Genomic DNA, 17190 nt, shown 5'->3' on the forward strand with positions numbered 1-17190 from the left:
TAAAGGAAGTGGCAGCGGAGATAGTGGATGCATGGCTATAATATTCCAAAATTCCCTGGATTCTGGAAAGGTTCCAGTGGATTGGAAAAATGCTAATATAACGCCCTTATTTCAAAAGGGATGGTGGGAGTGCGGGGGGGGGGAAGAGAGGCAGAAAGTAGGAAACTATAGACCAGTTAGTTTAACGTCTGTCGTTGGGAAATTGTTGGAAACCATTATTAAGGAAGTAGTAATGGGGCATTTGGAAAGTCAAAATGCAATCCATCAGAGTCAGCATGGTTTTATGAAGAGTAAATCATGTTTGATTAATTTGCTAGAGTTCTTTGAAGATGTGACAAGCAAAGTGGATAATGGGGATCCTATAGATGTAGTATATCTGGACTTCCAGAAGGCCTTTGAAAAGATGCCGCACAGAAGATTAATACACAAGATATCACACGGAGTTAGGGGTAATATATTAGCTTGGATAGAGGATTGGCTAACCAACAGAAAGCAGAGTGTCGGGATAAATGGGTCTTTTTCTGGACGGCAAGCTGTAACTAGTGGAGTGCCACAGGGTTCGGTCCTTGGGCCCAACTATTTACAATCTATACTAATGACTTAGATTCAGGGACAGAAGGTACTATAGCTAAATTTGCAGATGACACCAAAATAGGTGGGAAAGTAAGTTGCAAGGAAGAAATAAGAAATTTACAAATGGGTATGGACTGGTCAGGTGAATGGGCCAAAATTTGGCAGATGGAGTTTAACGTGGATAAGTGTGAGGTTATCCATTTTGGTTGGAAGAATAAAAAGGTGACTTATTATTTAAACGGAGAGAAACTTCAGAATGCTTCAGTGCAGAGGGATCTGGGTGTCCTCTTGCATGAATCGCTGAAAGCTAGGATGCAGGTACAGCAGGTAATAAGGAAGGTAAATGGAATTTTGGCATTTATTGCTAAAGGAATAGAGTGTAAAAATAGGGAAGTGCTGTTGCAACTGTAAAAGGCATTGGTGAGACCGCACCTGGAGTACTGTTCCTAGTTTTGGTCCCCTTACTTGAGGAAGGATGTAGTTGCATTGGAGGCGGTTCAGAGGAGGTTCACTATATTGATTCCAGGGATGCGGGGCTTGTCTTATGAGGAGAGATTGAGCAGTTTAGGCCTATATTCGCTAGAGCTCAGAAGGATGAGAGGAGATCTAATTGAGGTATATAAGATGCTAAAGGGGATAGACAAAGTAAACATGGGGCAGATGTTTCCCCTTGTGGGGCATTCTAGAACGAGAGGTCATAGTTTTAGGCTAAGGGGTGGTAGCTTTAAATCAGAGATGAGGAGGAATTACTTCTCTCAAAGGGTCGTGAATCTGTGGAATTCACTACCTCAGAGTGCAGTGGATGCCGGGACACTGAATAAATTTAAGGAGGAGAGAGGCAGATTTTAAATTAGTAATGGGTTGAAAGGTTATGGGGAGAAGGCGGGAAATTGGAGTTGAGGCCAAAATGAGATCAGCCATGATTGTATTGAATGACGGGGCAGGCTCGAGGGGCTGAATTGCCTACTCCTGCTCCTAGTTCTTATGTTCTTATAGCTGAGTTAAAATCTGTAGCAATACAGGTTTAAAAAAATCAAAATCCATGACTCCTCCCATAGTCACAACAATGGTTTCACAATTCCAGTCAACCATCTTTTGCGTTTTTTATTTCATTTCAGTATTAAGATTGTCAAACATAATGACAAAGCTGAGAGATAATGAAGAATTGTGGGATGTTAAAAATAACTTTGTGGGATTAAAGAATCAAATTAATTTCAAAGCGATAATCTCCATTTAAACTGCCAAAAAGTCTCTAAACACAGGTTAAAGCTATCAGTGCTTAACCTATTTACATACTTTCGATTTTGGAATTGCAGAATAAAGTTCCTGTATTGTCAAGGTGCTGTCGACAGTAGATGTGCAGCACTCCAGCTGCTAACAGCACAACCTGTCCAAAAGGAAGGCAAACTCACCTTTTACGGTGCATAAGAGACAGCATAAAATACAGGCCTCCACTCTTATAGACCCTCAAGTCACACAGTAAGATAGCTGCCCTCACACTTCGCAGGTATGTGTGTGTCACTTTTCTAGTACCATACCAATGATATAGGAACAATAGCCAAGTTGTGGTATATATTCCAATATATTCCAAAGCTTAAAGGCTTAATAAGTTAAACTAATCATCCTATAGGTTGAAAGGGGATACAAGCCTACCTCCACTGAGCCTTGTTGTGCAAGAAGGAATTGCACTGGTCCGGAAGTTTGCTGTCATGCGACATAATCTCAAGAGTCCCTAGGATCTGCTTAAAATTTGGCCTTCTCTGTGGGAACCAACAACAAGCAAGCATAAATGCAGCACTCAAATAATTTTTTATGCCAAACACAGTGTCTCTTATAAATTTAATGTAAATGGAAGATAAGGATGTTGATAGTTAGCAAAAACATATACATTGTACTAAAGCTGAGAAGTCCCATTACTGATTGACCATAGATTTGATGGCACAAAGATTGGTGCCGCAGTAAGTAGTGTAATACGAGCATAAAATTACAAAGAGTCATTGACAGATTAAGACAAGATTTTTGTAGATGCAGTTAGGTATTAGTTCATCCCTATTGAATCAAAAAATGTTAGATCCAACTATTAATTAATAGTGAAGATCCAAAGAGATTTAGGGGTCCACATACATAGGTCACTAAAATGTAATAAATACAAACAAATGTTAGCCTTCATAATTAGAAGGCGAGAATATAAAGGGGAGAAAGTTTCACCATAGTTATACAAAGTCCTGGCTGGATCATGTCTTGAGTACGGTGTATAATTAAGGGCACTGCAGCTCAGTAAGGAGGTACTGGCCTTGGAAGCAAAGCAGTGCAGATTCATCAGAATGTGACTCAGGCTCCAAGGATTAGATTGTGACGAGGGATGTAAACTAGGCTTTGTTGCAAATCCTATCACTGCTTGTCCCTACAACCACCTCCCCCCTCAACTTCTCTCCCCCCCCACCTTAAACCAGCTTATATTTTACCCCTCTCCTAACTATACTCAGTTCTGCTGAAGGGTCATGAGGACTCGAAATGTCGACACTTTTCTTCTCCGCCAATGCTGCCTGACCTGCTGAGTTTTTCCAGGTAATTCTGTTTTTGTTTTTTTTTTGTTGCAAATATGATGTTTAGAAGATTGCTGTGTTTCGAAACTGTGTCTTTAATTTAGGATAAATGAAGGGGGTCATGTGACCTGTTCTGAAGTTTACCTAACAATAGGCCTGGGTGATGTGGCCATTAAGGATTAAAGGGAAACCCAGATTGTTTTGCTGGAAAGAAGGTGTTCACACTTGGAGACAATGGCAGCAGCATCTGTGTTTACAATGGTTCGACTGCTAATCTCCAAAGTTCTGGGAAGGTGTTGAGACTGTTGAGTTGTAAACAGTTATGCTTTAAGCTGTCCATTTACTACCAAGATAAAAGAGAATTGGGGTCTCAAGGATAGTTAATCAGCATTTCAACATGGATACAAGGCCCATGTGATTCATGCTGCCATGGAGATGGGCTTTGAGAGGGCAAGGTCTTCTAAGACATCCCTGTAAATTCACGAAGGCAGTTTCCCAGGATCCGGGAGAGAGGGAGCAGTTAGAGGCTGAAAGTCTGCAAGATTCACCATGCAGGAATGCAGACAGGAGCACACACTCGAACTGAAAAGATCAAGCTCGTGAGGATTTGAAATGAGGCTGGAAGATTTGCCTAGCTTGTGGTAAGGGGGGAATCATCAGGAAAATCCCTCACTTTGAAAGACAGTTTTGGGGTTAAAAGTTATCAGGCTGAGAAAGGAGAAAAACAAAAGTAAATCACTGGCAGCCAGGAATCACTTTGGACTGGTATAGGAAAATAGAATGACCATTTAAGGGACAGTGTAAAGTATACCTGTGAAGTGGGTTGTTTGGTTACGTTAAGGGTAAAAGGGGAAAGTTTTGTTTTGTAGTTTATAGTATAAGTTGTTTACAAAAATAGTGTTTAGTCATTATGCTTTTAATCTGTTCGTTACAGTAAAAATCTTGAAATTTGAAATCTTGCGTCAGCCTTTCAGCTATCAGTTGGAAGTTTGAATTTCTCTTTTTATATAAAAGTTATCGGTCTTTACGGTGCTCGTAACAGCTTGTATTGGAATGAAGAGGGTTAAAGGAGGTTTTGAAAGATAATGACAGGATACGTGGAAAGTTTTAGCTGGTGAGGGAGTCTAGGGCAAGGAGAGACAACCATAAAATCAGAGCCCGGACCTTCGGGGAGAACCTAGAAAATAACCCTTCATGCAAAGGATGGTAGAAGTGTGGCAGCCACTCCCACAAGCAGCAGTAGATATTATCTCAATTAAAACATTTAAATCAGAGATTGATAGAATTTTGCTAGACAAGGTTATTAAAAAGAATTTGGAACCAAGGAAGGGGATAGATTTAAGGTATAGATCAGCCATGATCTATCTCACTGAATGATGGAACAGGCTCATGGTCTGATGGTCTATTCTTATGTTCTTATTTAAATCAAACAGTTGATTATTTATGAATAGTCATATCACTGAAATCTTTGACTTTCTTAACACTGTTTACACTTTTTATGACTGTAATGGTGTGTCAGAGCTAAAGCATCAACAGTGACCAATAGTGCAATGTCATTTAATCCTAAATAATCGCAAAACAAGCACAACAATGTGGTTACTGTGATTGACAGTACTACTGTTTCTTTCCAAGGAAAGTAGGCATGTAAAGCACTGACTTCTAACAGCAACACAAACTTTAAAAGGAAATGCCAGAGGTATGTTTTGCTTTAAATAGGCACATCCTGGATATGAAAGCTGCAAATGCAAAATATCAGAGTTTAAAACGATTTTGGTGAAGTCCACCAGATTCAAAAATTGTATCAGTCCTTTTATGTTAAGAGCACAGCTGATAGTGAACGCGCAGTTCTCCTGTTGGCAACTGCTCTCATAAATATGACCTCCATTATTGTGACAGCAGTAGACCACTGTTGTGTCCATCTTGAAAGCTACTTCCAGATTCACTGGCTCCACTTCTGGCCTATTAAATGTGAGTCATGACATCAATGTCAGCAGCAAGAATACAGTGCATCCACGCGAAGTGGTGAAGATCTTGTCAGTAATTTTCTGCAAGAATAGTACTAGATTTTTCAGATAATTGATGCTGATTGTATTTATATGGGAGGGAAATGTGTAGTTTTAGTAATATTAGCTTCGAGAAGGCTTGTGGCGGGGCCAAGATGTGGCATACTGCTGATCCTGGCAAACTGATCGTGGCAAGCTGCCCAATTAGAAACTGATGGAAAGAAAGAACTAGAGTGATATCACTCTGCTGCAAGCATGCACAGGGAAGCAAGTCAGTATTCTCAAATCGACTTCCTATGGGCTTATGGAGTGCCACATTAAGCAAGTAACATAAATGGGAGTTGGGAGCCCATGGAGTTTGGTATAATGTAATACGATTACAAAATAAAAGCATCATTTCTGTGTCTTGCTGAGAACTACAGCTGTTTTATTCTTTACACTTTAAACATAGTACGTTGTTCTACCTCACAATCAGTACATTTTCAGAACATTGCATCAGGTGCTTCAGGCTGTGTGAAGGAACTATGATTACAAATGGTTACATTTGTCAAGCCCATCAACACTTTTGTAGGTCGAAAACAAAAATACAGAGGTTTCAGTGTGTGCATTGTCAGGTACGATTGGAACATTGATAAACTAAGCGCACTTTTACACACGACATGAGGCCCCAAAAGATGGCTCACAAATGAGAGATCCTTCACCACCGAGAGGTGGTCTCTTCTATTTATCTCATTTAGAGAAAAGTTAACTGGAGGCTGATGGCAGCTGTGGGGACCCATGAAAGTGCGGGTCTCCAAAGGCTGCAAATTTTGAACTAGATAATTCTGTAAGTAGCAGCAGGACCTCCCTAACAGTTCCCTCCCTGCAAACCAATTCTGTCATCAATAGCATTCCCTCAATGTAAAAAAAAAAGTTTCTCAGTACTTACTTTGGGATCCATTTCCCAGCACTGGTGCAGTAGTTCTGCAAAACTGGCAGGACAGCCCTTCGGAATGGTCAATCTCTGTAATAAAAGTAGCACAAGTTTACACAAAAGTAAACAAAAAAAGAAACAAATAATTGAACCAACTAAGCTGGGGCTTCTTCAATTTCCTTCCCTCCAGGAGACAGCAACATCCTACTGGAGCATAGTTTCAAGGGTATTCTGGTTATTTCATTCAAGTGTTTTTTTAAAATTTGTTCAAAGGATGTGAGCAACACTGGCAAGGTCAGCATTTGTTTCCCATCCTTTATTGCCTGTGAGAAAGTGCAGGTGGTTCTTGAACCGCTGCAGTCCATGTGGTGTAGGGTACACACACAGTGCAATTAGGAAGGAAGTTTCAGATTTTTGACCCTGCGACAGTGAAAGAATAACGATATAGTTCCAAGTCAGGATGGTGTGCGGCTTTGCAGCGAACTTCCAGGTGGTGGTGTTCCCATGCATCGTTTAGCTGGTACAGGTCGTGGGTTTGGAAGGTGCTGTCAAAGGACCCCTGGTGAATTGCTGCAGTGCATCTTGTAGATGGTATACATCGTTGCTGCTGTGCGTTGGTAGTGGAGGGAGTGAAAGTTTAAGGTGATGGATTGGTGCTATTTAAGTGGGCTGCTTTGTCCTGGATGGTGTCAAGCTTCTCCAGTGCTGTGGGAGCTGCATTCATCCGGGCAAGTGGAGAGTATTCCATCACACTCCTGACTTGTGCCTTGTAGATGGTGAACAGGCTTTGGGGAGTCAGATGAGTTACTCGCCACAGAATTCAAAGCTTCTGACCTGCTCTTTTGGTCCCAGTATTTATGAGGCTGGTCTGGTTAAGTTTCTGGTCAATGGTAACCCTGCCCAGGATGTAGATGGTGGGGGATTCAGCGATGATAATGCCACTGAATGGCATGGGGAGATGGTTAGATTCTCTCCTGTTGGAGATAATCATTACCTGGCACATCTGTGGAGCAAATGTAACTTGCCACTTATCAGCCTAAGCCTGAATGTTGCCCAGGTTTTGCTGCATTTGGACATGGACTGCTTCAGTATCTGAGGAGTTGCAAATGGTTCTGAACACGGTGCAATCATCAGCGAATATCCCCACTTCTGACCTTAAGAAGAAGGAAGATCATTGATGAAGCAGCTGAAGATGGTTGAGCCTAGGACACTAATAATCCTAAGGAACTCCTGCAGTGATATCCTGGGAGCTAAGATGATTGACCTCCAACAACCATAACCCTCTTCCTTTGGGCTAGGTATGATTCTAATCAGTGGAGAGTTTACTCGCTGATTCCCATTGACTTCAATTTTACTAAGGGTCCTTGATGCCACAATGAGTCAAATGCTACCTTGACGTCAAAGGCAGTCACCTCTGGAGTTTAACTCTTTTGTCCATGTTTGGGCTGAGGTTGTAATGAGGTTTATCTTCAGCGGTGAGCTTTCAGAGTGGGTTGGTGAACTGTTTAACTTTGCAAAGCATTACAATTAAGTCCATGCTCTCACTTAACATCATGTGCAACTTACAGTGAGAATCGCAGATACCAGTTAAAATATAGAGTGCTGGCCAAATTTCCCCATACTACTAAGAAACACTTCAACTTCATCATCTCCACCATAAGTCACTAAAACCAATTTCATCACCTCCACATGTCAGTTAGCTCAGTACGGACTTGGATCATAGTTATGGTGTTACCACCCTATGTGGCTTATTAGCACACCCCTTGATACATTTACGCAATAAGTTACTGGGTGAGCTGTCGAGCTAGACCTTCTAAAAATAAATGCTCCAGAGGCTTGGGAATGCAACCTTGTGTAGCCAGGAACATAAATTTATGATGTCAAGACACTTATATAACGAGTATTGACTCTCCACAATATCATTGTCTCAACGTTCAGGTTTTACAGTTGATATTTTCCTGGATTCAGTGTCACTAATCACTCCTATAAATGAACCTATTGTTCCCTACAATAAAAAATGCATTTTAACTACCAGATGAATGATAGTGTGATCTGGGGATCACAATGGAAAAGTCTATTCCACATAGCAGCCACTGAGATGTCACATGTGCACTCTCCCCTCTCTGTAGAAAATAGGCTGAAAGAATTATATTGAGGCAAGCCACAACTACAAATCAAGAGACTGGCTTATTATACGTAAAATACCTAAGTGAACAGTATACACTTTTCATCATGAAATGAATTACCTATGGTCTTCAGTTAATGAAAAAACAACAAAGGTGCAACTTAACTGATACCCTGGGCACAAGCTCACTTCAAAGTTGTTGCAGAGTTAGCCAATTGTGAATTTATATTAAAGGCTGCCTGGACTCGCCCAAGCTTTGAGAGGGGGAGGAAGAGGCAGCAAGGGAGAGGGTAAGGGGAGAGAGGGAGGATGAGAGATTGAAATTAAGAATTGTAACAAAAAACACAATCACTGTTTAAGTACATGATGTCTGATTGCAATGTTTTATCAAATGGAACATGTTCGATTTGCGATCACTCCATGCACACCGAAAACTTTTCCAACAGTTGATAAAGAACCTACATTTTTTATTGCACTATTTAGTATTTTGGAAGTAGTACCTAAATTATAAAATAATCCACTCAATTTTACTTCACTGCAAAATTTCAAGAATTAGGTAAGAATCTGTGAAACACTGGGCAAGGCATTAGTCAGAAGAAGAAAAATAATTAATCACAAATAATGAACACTTGAAATTAAAAAATGCTGGATATATACAGGTCAGTCATCAGTTGAAAAATATCGGTCAATATTTCAACAGAGATCCTTCCTCAAAATCGAGTTTGAACAAAGGGCCTTGATCCAAATGTGTATTTCTACTTTTATACAGATGATTAGTTCTTCTTTGGTATCTTCATGTAAGTAGTATTACTGTACATTTACATTTTGCTAATGGATCTCCTGCAAGATGGTTTATGGAGTTTAAGGATGGACAATAAAGCAGTATTGCAGGTTCTGAGCACTGGAGAACCTATAAGTAACATTGACCCAGGAACAAAATGCAGTGAGGACAGGTCCACTGCTGGCAATGCAGCCGAACAGCAAAAGTGTATAGGTAGCAGAGTTGCCACAGTGAACATTTAAATAGAGATACCAATGTAGAAATAAGATCTATTTATTGTGTTCACTTTTATTCATTTAAATATAACAACGAAATATTATTAAATAAGACTTGCATTTACATAGCATTAATCACAACCTCAGGGCATTTCAGATTGCTTTATATCAGTAAAACACTTTGAAGTGAAGTCACAGATACTCTGTTCCTGTTTAGCAGAAGCTGAGATGCAGGAAACTCTAAGGGCCAAATATGGAGAAACTGCAGAGGAGCTGCTACATCATCGCATTGGGAGACTTACGTGTCTCAAACTGGAAGGGGAGAAAAGCACTGGAGCTTGGAACAAAACAAACAGCTGGACCCTCACTATGCAAGGAAACAGATTTTAAAAAATTTATTCATTCATGAAATGTGGACTTTGCTCGCTGGGCCAGCATTTATTGCCCATCTCTAGTTACCCTTGATAAGGTGGTAGTGAGCTGCTTTCTTGAACCGCTGCAGTCCATGTGGTGTAGGTACACCCACAGTGCTGTTAGAGGGAGTTCCAGGGCTTTGACCCAGCGACAATGAAGGATGATTTCCAAGTCAGGATGGTAAGTGGCTTGGCGGGAAACTTCCAGGTGGTGGTGTTCCCATCTATCTGCTGCCCTTGTCCTTCTAGATAGTAGTAGTCATGGGTTTGGAAGGCAATGGCACTGGGCAAAAGCAGAATGGGAGGAGGATATGGCATATAATTGAAATAATATCCTAATGCATGGTTGGTACTTTATTTTGTCGTTATTTAATGGGATTTATAAAATGCAATACATTCTATTGGTGACAATTTATTTTGCTGTATCATTACAATTTATCAATGCTCTGTAATTCTTTAATTTAATAGGCTGTATTTTTTTATAATAGCTCTGCTGTTGCAATTTATTTTTCATTTCTTACATCTACCCTCGTTCATACAAGAGCCCACTGTGGTCACGGTACCTGCTGCAATTGCAGCTACCTGTCTGTAAGGAATTCTAGGCATCATGACTGAAGGCAGCAGTTCCTTTGCTCTTATTTTCTCGGTCACGCATTGGACTTAAGAGTTCCTATTTTCCACTGAGTCTGGGAGAACTGGGAATGGAGGCTGGTCACGTGGATAAGAATTCAGATGTCAATCAATGCTTACATGCTTAATTCCCCCTCTAAAATAAGTTGAATAACTGAAAGTTGAATTGACTGTGTCATTAGAACTCCAAAACTATTTCCTCATCTAGGGTCAGACTGGCTACTGCATGTGCCACAGCCTCCTAAGCATCAGCCCTGCCAGAGGGTGGCAGCTATAAAGTCTATTCTGGGAACTGTAATCCAGCAGCTGCTTGTGCCTTCATTCTTTTTAAATTTACAGCATAAAGCACTTTATTTATATCATCTAAGGTAAACAAACAAATCTGCTCATCCAATTTTTGCATGAAGTTCACCCATTTTAAATACCAATCTAGCCCTACAAGCTAAACATTGGCAAATAGCTCAGCAGAGCATTTTGTAAAATCCAGAAATTTTGAAATAAGATCATCCTTGATTTGTGCTTAGACACAATAAAGCAAAAGTAACGTGCACATTTACATAATTGCATTATTTGGCACTATAGTCTGAAGTGACCGTTGACCCTACATCCGTCTATGACTTGGGATCATGTGGTATTACTTCAGGAACCTAATAGTATATCCTGGAGAATGTCTTATGTGGCTGATTTCTTCTCTGTTCGCTGTAGGGTCTATTAACATCTTCAAGCTCAGGTCATTACAGTGCTTTTAGATTGTTCTGACTTCCCTATGCTTGCTGAAATTCTTTCCCATTGTGGGTAGAGGACACAGTTAATTTCACACTCACAATCACTGTGCCTTCCAAACATAGGCCTGGATTTTACAGCCCCGCCACGATGTGTCTCCCTGCAGCGGATGCGGAGAGCCATTTAAATCCCCATTCAGTTCAGTGGGGTGGTAATATCCCGTAAAGGGGCCGTAAAATCCTGGCCATAACCCGAGGAATCGTGATGTGGTGAACAGGGGGCTGAGGGCATCAATACGGGTTATCCTGCTATTCAACATTGTATTAACATTGGAAATTTGAGAGTATTTGCCTCTAGAGTGAAGGCGTTTGTTGATTAGTATAACCACTCTCCTCTTGGATGAGTAGGAAGCAATCAGTTTTTCTCCAATTTCTCAAAGATACTGAACAGCTGCTGGTTTAAGTGTTGGCAAAAGTGTTTTCTTCCACACTGCAGAGTCCTCTTCCCAACATAGTGAGATCTCTCTTAAATTCAGTTGCGGAAGGTGTAGTTATTTTGTTTATTTTATTTTAAACAGGATAATTTAAATAATAAAATATTTTACATGTATTTGGTGGGCTGGGTGACATGGCTGTCAAATATAATTTGAAATTTCTTTTGAGTGAGCGAATAGTTGATTTTGTGAGGGTTGCTGGATATTCATTGGTAACTTTTGTCAGGTATTCATCAAATCAGAAATTGAAACATTTAGTAATTTTGGTTTGACAAGAATAAACTGAGCATGACTCTTAGCTCTTAGCATTGCCCATGCCTTATGGACATTTCCTGTAAGTCTCCCAATATCTTTGAATAACTCTACATGCCTCCTATTATTGATGTACTAAATCACTACTTTGCACTTTTGGATGGGTGCAGGCTATGTAGAAGCTAATGCAATATGTGCAGAAAAGAGAATTTTTAAAAAATTAATTCATGGGATATGGCTGTTGGTATTTATTGTTCAACCCTCATTGCCCTTGAGAAGATGGTGGTGAGTTACCTTCTTGAATATAACTGAGTGGCTTGCTAGGCCATTTCAGAGGGCAGTCAAGAGCCAAACACATTGCTGAGTTGAGAGATGAAAGGCTGGATGAAGATGGCAGATTTCCTTCTTTAAAAGCACATTAGTGAACCAGATGGGATTTATGATAATCCGGTAGTTTCATGGTCACTATTATTGATAATAGCTTTCTATTCCAGATTTTCTTTAATTGAATTTAAATTCCCCAGCTTCTGTGGTGGATTTAAAGTTATGTCAGCATTATTAGACCGGGCCTCTAACTTATTAACCCAGTAACATAACCACTGTATCCAGTAAAAGCAACAGTGTACAGGGACTTGACCTTAAGATTAGAAGATACTTTACTATAATAAAAACACACAGTACTGGAAAAAAAAACTCAGCAGGTCTGGCAGCATCTGTGGAGAAACACCGTTAACGTTTTGAGTACAATATGACTCTTCTTCGATACTTTACTGCCTGAGTTATGTGGGCTCCAGGTTACTGGGCTGATCGCGCTGGCCCATGGGATGGAGTGAGAAAAGGCAGTAGAGGTTTGATAAGTGTTTAGCTTAAGGCTTAGGCAAGGATTTAATTTTTTTTTTTAAATAGGTGGCGAGGGCCTTGGCAGCATTTGATGTGTGGGGGACAAGATGGGATATACCACTAATAGTGGGAGGGAGTGAAAAACTGGGATCCGACATCACTTGGGGAAGGCGTGTTGACATCTGCAAACACTGAGGAAGGCTGAGGAAAGATGGGACCTAGCAGAGCAATGAAGTTTAGTACTACTTTGAGAGGATGCAACATCCTGGTAAGATGTATGGGAGGGACACTGGAGCCTAGCCTCTCTTGGGTACTCATTAGGGCCTAGCAATGTTGTCAAGTAGAGAGGGGAATCTACCAGCATGTGGAATTGGGCAGCCATGCTTGAAATTGACAGCCATCTACCTGGGTAGGGGTTATTTATACAACAGCTTAATCAGGGTCTGTATTTGTGACTTCAATTTTTTTGCTGTATCATTTTTTACAAACCTGAATAAATTCCTTCCACAACAATTTCAGTGAGTTTCAGGTCATACCCTGAATTATAAGTCTTCAAACTAGGCTCCTTGGATACAGAAAGGCCATAAGGAGATTTTGCATAGTTCTGTTGACTTATAAGCACAGCATTTCAATTGCTATACACTAACATTGAAATGATTGTACTGTTTTTCCTTTGGGTAGCTGACAGACTGAATCTTGGAATTACATCAATATCTACTTGAATCCCTAAGATTGCATCAATATTTGCAGATGGCCTAGTAGGCTGAAGATTTAAGCATCTTTATATTACACGATGATCAAATGATTCCTCCCTGTTGAAACTTTAAAAAAATCTTCATTGCTAAAGAGTTCCACTTTATGAAATAAACACGGCTGTTAGTTCCTCTTAAATTGTATTTGTGCAATCCTACCTCTGATAGATATACAGCGAGTACGTAAAACTGAAAACATGTTATTCATGTGCGTAGGGAGATTTAATTCAATTTTTAAGGAAACTTAGAAGTTAGCAAAACACACAAGACCAACATCATGCAGTTCAAATATACATGCCAGTTCCACATTTCCAATGTAGTTTCAAATAGTGGGGAGAATTACAATATATAGTTGGAGGTTCCTGAAGTATTACCTCAACTTCCTAATGTCAACGAAACTTGAATAGACAAATCAGTACTGCCTTCAGGGAAAGTTTCACAACAGATAATATTATTAGGAAAAATTGGCACCAAAGCAGTAAACATTTAAAAGAAAAACGAGAAAACCACGTGGGAAAAGTTGCATACGGAGAGTAGAGGCCTGAAAAATTATCTGGGCACATTTTATACAGTTTCTTTTTTAAGCAAGATTTTCAAAATTCATGTCAAATGGGGGCTAAAACCTGATGTTGCTAGGATAACATCTCTCTACAGAGAGATATTGTACACAAACAAAAACAGCTCCTTTATTATAATAAGTGCGGTGCCACCTTTGGGGTTTATGAACATCAGCAAGGAACATGTGAAATTTATCAGAGAACCCCTCTGAAAATAGCACATCCAATTCAGATACAATCTTTCTGTTCATCATTAGTATTCGATTAATCCTTTGAATCCCAAAAGATCTCTTCATTTTTCAAAACATGAACACATCTACCATAGTGATTTTCCTTTAATGTTGTAATACTAACTAAAAAGCAGATCCAGGCACTTACAGATGCAATGCTCTATACAAAATAAAAGCCTTATTGCATTTTTAATGAAAAACAAAAAATGCTGGAAATCTTCAGCAGGTGTCAGCTATAAATATCAAGTAGAGGTGGTTAGACTTCTTTTGTTGGAGATGGCACTTGTTCAGCAGAATTGTTACATGCCACTTGTCAGCCCAAGCCTGGATGTTGCTCTAAATGGGCATGTACTATTTAGTTATCTTAGGAGTTGTGAATGGAGCTGAACACTGTGCAATCATCAACCGAGAGCCCTATCTCTGACATTACAATGTACAGAAGGTCATTGATGAAGCAACTAAAAATAGTTGAACGTAGCTATCAGGAACTCCTGCAATGATGTCCCAGGCTGAGGTGATTGGCCTATAATAACCATTACCATCTTTCTTTCAGCCAATTATGACTCCAGCCACTGGAGACTTTGCCTCTGATTTCAGTGGCTTCAGTTTTACTAGCTCTCCCTGGTGCCATACATGGTCAAAAGATGACTTGATGTCAAGGGAAATCACTCTCACCTCATCTCCACAATTCAGTTTTTGCGCTGAACCAAGGCTATAATGGGATACTAGTCCTGGCAGAATTCAAAACGTGCATTGGCAACCAGGTTCTTGCTGAGTAAGTGCCACTGTTGATGGCTGATAGCACTGTTGATGACTCCTTCCATTCCTATGCTGATGATTGACTGAGAGTAGGCTAATGGGATGGTAATTGGCCAGATTGCATCTGTCCTGCTTACTGGGTTGTAGTCTACTGAACACTTGGCTAGGAGCATAGCTCCTTTGCTGAGCCAGTGGACCTTGCTGTGTTTCTTGATGTGAAGGGAATCGAATGACTGGAATAATATTTCTGATGGTGGGGACTTCAGGAGGGGATCCAGAAGGATCATTCATTTGGCATTTATGACTGCAGATGGTTTAAAACACTCATGTGCTGGGCTCTTCCATTGTTGTGGCTGGGTATGTTCATGGAGGCTCCTGCTCCCATTAGTTGCGTAATATCCGCCACCATTCACGACTGATATGGCAGGACTGTAGAGCTTTGACCTGATCCATTAGTTGTGAGATTAATTATCTCTAATAACATGCTGTTTCTACTGTTTAGCATGCATTTGTTGCAGCATCGCCAGGCTGACATCTCATTTTTAGGTCCAGCTGCACTGCATGTTAATCAAGGGTCAGTTCATCTGACGTGACAATTTGATGGATATGCTAGGCTCAAGATTACAAATTGTGATGGAATACAATTCAACTGTTACTAATAGTCCAGTGTTCTGTGGATGCCTAGTTTTAAGTTGCTGGATGCCCTTAATCTCTTTCACTTAGCACGATGGCAGTGATGCATGTCACAATGGGAGGGTGAGCTCAGTCTGAAGACAGGACTTCATCTCCACAAGGACTATTCAGTAGTCACTCTTACCAATATTGTCACGTGCACAACACATCCATTTTTCAGGACAAGGTGAAGTTGATTATTCCCTCATATTGGTCCTCTCTCCACTTGCTGCAAAGTCTTTTTAGCAGCTATGTTCTTCACGACTCAGCCAACTTGACCTCTGGTGGTACTACTGAGCCACTCTTGCTGATAGACATGGAAGTCACTCACCCAGAGTACATTTTGTGTCCGTACATCCATCAATGCTTTTTACAAGTGGTATTCAACATGGAGGAGTACAATTCATCCAGTGAGGGAGAGCAGTAGTTGATGATCAGCAAGTGGTATTCTTACTCATATTTGACCTGAAGCCACGAGGCTTCAGGGGATCAAGAGTCAATATTGAGGACTCCCAGAGCCACCCCTCCTACTTGCTGACTGTACACTGCTGTGCCACCACCTCTGTTGGGTCTGTCTTGCAGTGGGAAAGGGTGGTGATGGAGAGTCTGGGACATTGTCAATAGGTATGATTCTGTGAGTATGCCTGTGCCAAGCTATTACTTGACCAACTGATGGGACAGTCCCACCAGCATTGGCACCAGCCTCCAGATGTTAATGATGATGACTTTGTAGAAGCATCAGGGCTGAGCATGGCTTTGCCATGTCCTAATTCAATGCCTAGGTTGCATTCATGTGATCAGTCCAGTTTATTCTCATTACTCTTTGTAGCTGTTTGTTACAACTGAGTGGCTGATAGGCTCTCATGGGTAGTTAACTGCTTTGGTGTGAAATTAAAGTGACAAACAAGCCAGACCTGACAAGGACCTAGGGTTTGTTCTCTATAGAACATCACTGAACCGGTTGGATTTTTACAGCAATCCAACAGTTTCATGGTCACTTTCATTGATAAAAGCTTTGTATTTCAATATTTTTTTAAAAACTGAATTCAGGTTCTAAAACTGCCATGTTCTTTTGATTATTAGTCCAGTAAATAATCACTATGGCATGATATGGATGTGTGTGTGTGTGTGTGTGTGTATTGGAGTTTGAGACACGTTATCACAAAATTTTAAATCTACATATTGTTTCAATAGAACTGTCAAACACAAACATATAAAAACATACCTATGAAAATGAGCTTTTTCATACAGTATTAATTAAAATATACCAAGTACCTCGTTTTTCTCCACTACTAGCCAGGCCACTTGTAAGCCCTCAAGGCCTTTAAATGGGACCTCTCTCGTCAGCATTTCCCAAAGAACCTGGAAAACAGAGTGTACCTTTCAACATTTATCCAATCCCACTGGCAAATCCTATAAAAAGCAGAACATTTCTACAGCTTTTTCAGATATCTACTAAGGAAGTCATTACTAATGAATGGCACAGAGATACTGTGTCCAAGAAAGGTCAGCCTTAGCAGTCACCCACATACCCGCCGGAACCCTACTAAACACACCAGATGAAGAACATTGGTCATTTTTGCTTCAAAGGATAAACATGATGATCATCATTGGTACATACAGAGAAAAACAGCTGACTTCCCCTGACATACAGATACTTACTTCACAAGGGACCACTACCATAACACATCACAGAAGTGAAATTCCCCATAT

General features: G+C 40.4%; 1 protein-coding gene across 2 annotated transcripts in view; it reads right to left on the bottom strand.

Annotated features, from left to right (window-relative positions):
* LOC144686633 (mitogen-activated protein kinase kinase kinase 20-like) overlaps positions 1-17190 on the bottom strand; it is a 131123-nt gene that overhangs the window by 80014 nt on the left and 33919 nt on the right. For both annotated transcript variants that reach the window (XM_078552087.1, XM_078552086.1), the window contains exons 8-10: positions 16753-16839; positions 6051-6125; positions 2227-2333 (exon numbers count right to left, since the gene is read on the bottom strand). In XM_078552087.1, coding sequence (XP_078408213.1) covers positions 2227-2333; positions 6051-6125; positions 16753-16839 — 269 coding nt within the window. The remainder of the gene's footprint in view (positions 1-2226; positions 2334-6050; positions 6126-16752; positions 16840-17190) is intronic.

Source organism: Cetorhinus maximus, chromosome 11 (genome assembly GCF_964194155.1).
Source record: "Cetorhinus maximus chromosome 11, sCetMax3.hap1.1, whole genome shotgun sequence".
NCBI lineage: Eukaryota > Metazoa > Chordata > Chondrichthyes > Lamniformes > Cetorhinidae > Cetorhinus > Cetorhinus maximus.